The 8,670-nt window shown below is 61.2% G+C and overlaps 1 protein-coding gene across 1 annotated transcript in view; it reads right to left on the minus strand.

The window, feature by feature from the left end:
• Nucleotides 1–7,467, minus strand: part of Pofut2 (protein O-fucosyltransferase 2) — a 22,272-nt gene extending 14,805 nt beyond the window's left edge. The window contains exon 1 of the mRNA XM_013032899.1: nucleotides 7,307–7,467. Coding sequence (XP_012888353.1) covers nucleotides 7,307–7,467 — 161 coding nt within the window. The remainder of the gene's footprint in view (nucleotides 1–7,306) is intronic.
• Between the last annotated feature and the right edge of the window lie 1,203 nt (nucleotides 7,468–8,670).

The raw sequence follows: 8,670 nt of genomic DNA on the forward strand, positions 1-8,670 counted from the left end.
GCTGTGCTGGGACGCCCCGCGTGGGGCTGTGGGGACACGCTGTGCTGGGACGCCCCGCGTGGGGCTGTGGGGACACGCTGTGCTGGGACGCCCCGCGTGGGGCCCTGTGGCTGCAGGCTGCTCTCTGTGCCAGTCATGGCGTCCTGCATGGAAAAGCCGCGTTCTCCACGGACCGTGTGGCCGCTGGCCAGCGTGGGGCTCCCTGGCCGGTCCTCCGTCCCAACCTGCAGGGACACCGCGCCGAGCTACGCCGCCGCCCGCCAGGCCCCCTGCTCTCTGTTTATTACTTTTATGTCTGTTGCCTCTAAGTAGCTGTAGGAGGACAGTGCGGGAGGCCAGGGTCTGACAGCTCGCCCGCCCCCCCCCCACTGCTTTCTGTCACTGAGATCAGGTGATTACATCATGTCCCGTAGGTTAGCCACACGCACATTTAACCCTCTTAGTCTCTATTTCCCCATTCTCCGCTCAGTCTCAGCAAGCCCAGCCTGCGGTCCCTGCAGGAGGGTTGGAGAACCTGTTGTTTGCAAGCCAGTTCCGGTGGGAATCTTTGGGGCCTGCATGAGTTTTGAGGACAGTTTGGAAAGTCGGCGTTGGTGTGCTGTGGCATTCTAACAGAAGCGGGCTCCACCCGGCCCCTCCTTAGCTCTTCCGTGAGGTTTCAGGTTTCTTTCATGTCAGACCTTCCCATACCTTGGCCCCTGCGTCTCTGTCTAGGAGATGACTCCTAAGAATTGTTATGTAGAACCACCTGAGCCTGGTAACGATTTTTCTTTTGTTTTTGTTTTTCTGTTCTCCTTGCCATTGGACAGAGTGCCTGTGGATACTTTTATTGTTGTTAGCCTGTCAACTTTAAATTTTAAGTTTTTTAATAAGGTTTCGTGGTGACATTTCCACACATGAGTGTACTCTTCCTTACCCCGTCCTCCTTCTGAAAAACAATTCTAATAGGTCTCATGATCTATTTTCATGCGTGAACATGAACTACTGTGACAATGTTTATCCTCATTCACCCTCTCCCCTCTAGCTAATACCTCCCTCCTCCTCCAACAGAGACTATTTTACTTTCCTGTCATTTTCCTTTTAGTGTGTAGTAATGGACCCGAGGTTTCCCCACAGCAATTGAGACATGCACATATTGTATTCTGATTAGAATAACCCTGTCTATTGTTTTCTCTTTCCTTCCCGCCGCCCCCCCCCCCCGTGGTTCAGAATCCTTTAGTGTCTGCCGCAGTGGAGGTTTGTAATGAAGTTGTGTGGCTTTGCTGTATTTGGAAGGTGTGAAGGGTTGTTCAGCTGTGACCTTCTAGGCTTGGATCATGTCCTTCCACTCTCTCCTTGCACTTAGCGTTTGTGGTGAGAAGTCTGCTGCTATTCTAGTGGCCTGGTGTGGTCAAACATTGAGCAGCAGAGTACCACAGTCCCATCTGTGAGCACGCAGCCATGCCCGGGCCGGGCAGCAGGTCCTCGCTGCACCACGGTGGCCAGTCCTGGGGAGCTGACCCTGGGCGGGCTCAGAGAAGGCTGAAGTTAGAGGGAACAAGCCAGAGAGGGCAGATAAAATAGGCCAGGGTCCAACCTGGACGCTCACTGCTTCTCAGGTCTCTGGCTTTGTCTCTGCTTCTGTCCCCAGTGCAGTCTCCCCTCCCGCTCCCTCTGGCTTGGTACTTTGTCTGTCTGTCTGTCTGTCTGTCTGTACCTGTTTGGCTGTCACTGTGCGCATGGGCATTCTTTGGACAGGGAGGCAGCACATTCTTCTAGAGACGTACGCTGGGCACCGTGCAGGTGGGGCTGCATGCACTGCAAGCAGGAGCTGGCGGCCTGCTCTTCCCAGCTGCAGATCAGACACCTGTGTGTGTGTACAAGCAGGAGCTGGCGGCCTGCTCTTCCCAGCCGCAGATCAGACACGTGTGTGTGTGTACAAGCAGGAGCTGGCAGCCTGCTCTTCCCAGCCGCAGATCAGACACGTGTGTGTGTGTACAAGCAGGAGCTGGCGGCCTGCTCTTCCCAGCTGCAGATCAGACACGTGTGTGTGTGTACAAGCAGGAGCTGGCAGCCTGCTCTTCCCAGCCGCAGGTCAGACACGTGTGTGTGTGTGCAAGCAGGAGCTGGCAGCCTGCTCTTCCCAGCCGCAGATCAGACACCTGTGTGTGTGTACAAGCAGGAGCTGGCAGCCTGCTCTTCCCAGCTGCAGATCAGACACCTGTGTGTGTGTGCAAGCAGGAGCTGGCGGCCTGCTCTTCCCAGCTGCAGATCAGACACCTGTGTGTGTACAAGCAGGAGCTGGCAGCCTGCTCTTCCCAGCTGCAGATCAGACACCTGTGTGTGTGCAAGCAGGAGCTGGCGGCCTGCTCTTCCCAGCCGCAGATCAGACACGTGTGTGTGTGTGCAAGCAGGAGCTGGCGGCCTGCTCTTCCCAGCTGCGGATCAGACACCTGTGTGTGTGTACATGCGTGCGTGCGTGCGCGCGCACACGTGCGTGTGTGTCTGTGTTGATACTGGGGCTTCAACTCAGGGCCTAAACTTTTGCTTAGCTTTTTTAGCTTATAACATGTGCTTCCCCTCCAGCTGGTTAATTGGAGAGGAGCATCTCAAGAATTTACCCGCCAGGGCTGGCTCAGAGCCACGGTCCCTGGGTCTCGGGCCCCCCTGGGGTTTCAGGCATGAGTTACCAGCACCATGAGGCCCTTCTGCCCCAGGCAGCAGCGGGTCCAGGCGGCCGCCGGCTAAGGGCCACGCAGGCCATGCTGGACCCGGGAGGACTCGGGGGAGAGGGGACACCAGCATCCCCAGAGCGGGGCTGGGGCTCTGTCCACGCAGCCACACGCTTACCAGGGATCCTCCCCAGCCCTCAGTGCCCCTGAGTCTCAGAGAGACCCCCCCACCCCCGCCGGCTGCGCCCTGAGCCGAGCTCGCTTCCCGGAGCTGGAATGTTGTTCGTCATCTGAACATTTCCACAAACCACAGATTTCCATTTTTATAAGGGCCAGGAGAAAATGGCTTGAGTCCGGCAAGCACCAGGGACGAGCTGGCCAGGGCTCGGGCCTCGCTGCCCTGCGCCGACCCCTCCCTCACCCCGGACCTATTCCTGCTGACCATCTCCCCTCTGCCCCTTCCTCCTGCTCCGACGCCCCGGAGGCCAGGAGCCCCCACCCCACCCCCGCTCTCCCTCCATGACGGTGATAAGCAGGTGGCCGCACAGGACCACGCAGGGGTGTGCAAGGCCCCCTCACGGGCCCCTCCCCTGTCCCGCAGTGGCTCTGGGACACTCAGGGGTGTGCAAGGCCCCCTCACGGGCCCCTCCCCTGTCCCGCAGTGGCTCTGGGACACTCAGGGGTGTGCAAGGCCCCCTCACGGGCCCCTGCCCTGTCCCGCAGTGGCTCTGGGACACTCAGGGGTGTGCAAGGCCCCCTCACGGCAGTGGCTCTGGGACACTCAGGGGTGTGCAAGGCCCCCTCACGGGCCCCTCCCCTGTCCCGCAGTGGCCCGGGACACTCAGGGGTGTGCAAGGCCCCCTCACGGGCCCCTCCCCTGTCCCGCAGTGGCCCGGGACACTCAGGGGTGTGCAAGGCCCCCTCACGGGCCCCTCCCCTGTCCCGCAGTGGCCCGGGACACTCAGGGGCCGGTAATGGACGCAGGTCACACGGCCCCAGGTCAGTGCACTCAGCCCGCTCTACTGTCGGGAGCCCTGAGCCAATGGAGCCGTGGCGTGTGTAGAGCCGGCTCCGGCTCCGGCTCCGGCTCCGGCTCCGGCTGGCGTACGGGCGTCAGGAAGTGCCGGTGGTCCCAGTCTCCATGTGTGCTGGCGACCGGGCTGATGGACGGCTCAGAGCATGGCCTCGGGATGAAAGGACCCCAAGCTCAGCTCCACTCTGGCTCAGACCATGTCTGCGTGCGCTCCTGGACTTCAAGGCTCACGCGGGGAGAATGGCCCTGATGTCCACAGCGGGCGGTGCCGCTCCTGCTCAGTTCTGCACACGGTCCGTCGCGGGCCGCCTGGCTGCTGTGCGTCCTTCTTTTCCTTCTCTGGGAATGCTTCTGCGCCTCTCCTCCTGCGGGTGGCAGGGTAGAGGGGCATGGTCACGTCCAGGTGTCCACTCTGAGGGTTGGCCGTGGCCTGCGGGTCCCCACAGTGACCATCTGCTCTGTGGGGCCACCAGTGGGCACAGCTGAGCACACATAACTGTGCACACACACACATGACCAGTGAGCAGAGCTGAGCACACATAACTGTGCACACGCATGTCCAGTGAGCAGAGCTGAGCACACATAACTGTGCACACACACACATGACTGGTGAGCAGAGCTGAGCACACATAACTGCACACACACATGAGCAGAGCTGAGCACACATAACTGCACACACACATGAACAGAGCCGAGCACACATAACCACACACACATGAACAGAGCTGAGCACACATAACTGCACACACACATGAACAGAGCTGAGCACACATAACTGCACACACACATGAGCAGAGCTGAGCACACATAACTGCACACACACATGAACAGAGCTGAGCACACATAACTGCACACACACATGAACAGAGCTGAGCACACATAGCTGTGCACACACACACATGGCCAGTGAGCAGAGCTGAGCACACATAGCTGTGCACACACACACATGACTGGTGAGCAGAGCTGAGCACACATAACTGTGCACACACACATGGCCAGTGAGCAGAGCTGAGCACACATAACTGCACACACACAAGCACACACACACACACACACAGGACCAGCTCGGGTTGCAGGACTGTGGCAGGAAGAAGGGGGTCGCAGGGCTATGGTGGGGGTAGGGGGGGCTCGGATGTCCTGAGGGCCAGGCCGGGCGGGACTCTGCGGCCCCACTCAGGCCCCACAGGGTCTCTTGGCCGCTGTTGCTCCTCGGGCTTCAGAGCCCAGAGTCCTCTACGTGACCCACTTCCCAGGCTGGCTGCGCTGAGCGCTGGTTAGTGTCCTGTGGAGAGGGTCGGGCAGCCTGGCCCCGCCTCTGCCCTGCACAGCCCAGCTCCAGGCAGGGCCGGGAGGCCGGGGCTGGGGCGCAGAGCGGACGGCCGGGCGGCAGCGGCCTGCTCATCAGCCTCAGCCACCAAGCACGCAGGTTCTTGCCTGGCAATCTTGTGCCCTGGCCCAGCTCAGCCTCTCAGGACGAGGTCTGGGAGCCTCCTCGCTCGGCAGCAGCTGGCGAGAGCCTTTATTCAGGAGGAGCCCGCCCCGCCCCCAGCCCAGCCACTGCCTGGGACCCAGCATCGGACAGACAGATCTGTGACCCTCGGGCTGCGTCCACCGTGACCTTCACTGCCCTGGGCACAGGAGGGCCAGAGAAGACCGAAGAAGGACCATCAGAGCACAGAAACACATGCTGGGGCACACACGAGTCCCCTGCCACCCCAGGAACACACACACACACACACACACACTCCAGAAATGCACACACACAGTGTTCTGTAGAGAGCAGAGAGGCTGGCAAAGGCACCCTGGGAACATTTGCATACACCTGCACACCCGCACGTGCACACACACACACATGTCCATGGCCCAGCCAGGCCCTCAGAGCTCCTGTCTTCCGCATGAGGGGGCGAGGATGAGACCCAGGGCTGCCCTGCCCCGCCAGGCTGGGGCTGCCGGGGTCTGCGGTGATGGCCGGGCAGGGTGGGGCCGCCCCGTCACTGCTGTCTGGAAGTCCGTGCTCTGGAGAGCCAGGTCTGTCTTTCCAAACCGCAGTTACGCAGCGGGGGCCGGGCGGCATGTTTACAGTGGGGCGGCGGAAGAGCGCCTGTAAACACTGGAGAATTGCAAAATCAGTGCCTGGCATCCAAGACATCGGAGCACCCCGAGTTCTGGAGGGCCGAGTCTCTGCGCAGGACGCCGCCCCCCGGCCCGCACCCTGGGGCCGGGAGCCAGGCAGAGTGGACGGGGCCAGGGGGCCGCTCTCCCTGGGAGTTCCCTGATGTCCAGGAGCACTGGACAGACGGCAGCCCCACCCTCCTGCCGGCCCTCCCCGAGCCCCCAGCCTGCAGCCGGCCTTGCTTCCTCGCACGGCTGTGCTCGTGGGGACAGAGGGAGCCCTCTGCGCAGGGCCCCGGGAGGACTTGCTATGTGGTGGCCCTGGGTGGCCCTGGGTGGCATGGGGGGCAGGGAGCCCCGGCCCCACACCTGGTGGTGGGGACGGAGGTGAGGCCCTGTGACTCCCGAGGCAGAGACTGCAAGGGCTCTGTGGCCGCCTGCTGTGGGGAGAGGCAGGACTCCCACACCTCGGGCAGAGGGCGGCTCTGCGGCCCCGAGTCAGGCCCGGCTTCTGTTCCCTTTTGTGGTGCTATATTGCCAGAGCATGGTGCTCTGTCTCGTGGTCAGTGTGTGGTGCTGTCTCGTGGTCAGTGTGTGGTGCTGCTCGTGGTCAGTGTGTGGTGCTCTGTCTCGTGGTCAGTGTGTGGTGCTGTCTCGTGGTCAGTGTGTGGTGCTCTGTCTCGTGGTCAGTGTGTGGTGCTCTGTCTCGTGGTCAGTGTGTGGTGCTCCACCATGTGGTCAGTGTGTGGTGTGCTCTGTCACGTGGTCAGTGTGTGGTGCTCTGTCACGTGGTCAGTGTGTGGTGCTCTGTCTCGTGGTCAGTGTGTGGTGCTCTGTCTCGTGGTCAGTGTGTGGTGCTTCGCCATGTGGTCAGTGTGTGGTGCTCTGTCTCGTGGTCAGTGTGTGGTGCTCTGTCACGTGGTCAGTGTGTGGTGCTCTGTCACGTGGTGAGTGTGTGGTGCTCTGTCACGTGGTCAGTGTGTGGTGCTCTGTCATGTGGTCAGTGTGTGGTGCTCTCTGTGCTGAAAAACAAAGCAACCTTGCTGCTGTGAGCCTGCCCTGTGCTGGGCTGTTTCCACCGGGCCAGAGCCCACCGGGGAGCTTCCTCCCAGCCGGACGCTGCGGGCAACACCAGGAGGGCCTGGCTTTGCTGCCCAGTGTGATTGCGCTGAGCTGAGTGTGGGGTCTGCCTGTGAGCCAAATGAGTGAGCCCTGCATCTCACGCCATGCATCCTTGAGGGGGGAACCCGGCAGGGCCCAAGCGTGGACCCCAGCTGCTCCTTCTCCCCTTGGCCACCCTGCTCGGAGTGGTCAGGAGCCCAGACACCTGCAGGAGAGGCTCAGGGCCTGCAAAGCAAGTCAGTGTCCAGAAGAGCTGCCCAGCTCAGGACGGGGCCGGATGCCCACCAGGAGCCTTCCTAAGGGTGCTGGATGCTCCAGTGTGCACACGTGCATGCCCACACCGCCTTGCAACCCAGATCTGTGCCACATGAGTGCACACGAGGCACACTTCGTGAGTTTGCAGTCCCACACACTTTCATGTCCATAGGCAGGCCGGAGCGCGTCCAGGCCAGGAGATGGCCCGGGGGCGCTGGCCAGGAGCCCCGGGAGAGGACCGAAGTTCCAGACGCAGGGCTCCCGCAGACGCTGACCCAGCTCGTGGCTCAGCATCCTGGCCTCTCCCAGAGCCAACAGACGGATAGAAGACTAAACAATTTTGTCCACTTCTCATTTCCCGAAAAATCCTCTCTGCCCAAATAAATAGATGTGTTCCGCTGCCTGGAGGACTGGTCATGCTGGCCTCGCTCGGGAGGCTGGGGAGCCCGGGAGCAGCCGTGCCCCGCCCCGCCCCACACACAGCTGGCGTGCCCCTGCTCTGAGAATTGTCCTTCCTGGGGCCCAGGCACCACTGGAGGCCGAGTCCCCTGGAAGTGGAGGGGCCATGGGCAGGGCTGAGGCTCACGGTCCTCATGCCGCTGAGGCTCCTGATGGGCGGCTGTGTGTGCGTGGCGGAAGCGTGGCGGAGGCCCGCTTCATCCGCTTCCCAGAGGCGTTTGGTGGAACCAACAATGCAGCGAGTACGTGAAGTAGAGCAAGGCAGGTGTGCATGCAGCCGAGCCCAGCATGCTCCGAGACCTCGGAGGGCAGCGCTGCACTGTGGCTGACCTCCACTGGCCCGGTCAGCGCTACTGCACACAGAGAGGACAAGCGGACGAGGATAGGAAACCCAGAAAGAGGCACCCCGAAGCTGCCTGCCCGCCCCCACTGAGCCCCAAGGCTCTAGAGAATGGGTCAGTTATGGCTTCTAGATGTTTCTAGAAGACACCATGTTTGAATCACTGGTCCTTGCCAACCATGGGCTCGGCAGGATCATTATCTCAAGTGGCAGGCAGATGTTTTCGTGCAGGAAACGCAGGGAAAGCAAAGCAACCAAACTCCTCGGAGGTAATTCGGGAGAAAAGCATAGATGGCCTGGAGTGTGGAGACTGGAGGACACGGAGCAGGCCATGGGGACCTCATGGCTATGGAGAATGGAGGACCCAGTGATGGTCATGTGGACCTCATGGGGTTGGAGACCGGAGGACACCGAGCAGGTCATGCAGTCCGTGTGGGGGCGGAGACCGGAGGACCCAGAGCAGGAAGTGGCAATAAATCCACGGATGGACAGAGGGCAGTACCGGCTGGTCCCCCAGGGGCTAGGCGGGGTCTCCGGATAGCATGAGTTTCCTTTGTAACAGATTCGGAGATGGTGAGCCATGAGCCGAACAGAGAACCCACTCTGCAGCAGCTCAGTAGAGAGCCAGAGCCCCTGCTCTGCCCTGGGTGTGGGTCACAAACTCCGCCCCAGCTGGAGAGAGGCGATGGAGCTTCTGC

Source organism: Dipodomys ordii, unplaced genomic scaffold (genome assembly GCF_000151885.1).
Source record: "Dipodomys ordii isolate 6190 unplaced genomic scaffold, Dord_2.0 Scaffold159, whole genome shotgun sequence".
Lineage (NCBI taxonomy): Eukaryota > Metazoa > Chordata > Mammalia > Rodentia > Heteromyidae > Dipodomys > Dipodomys ordii.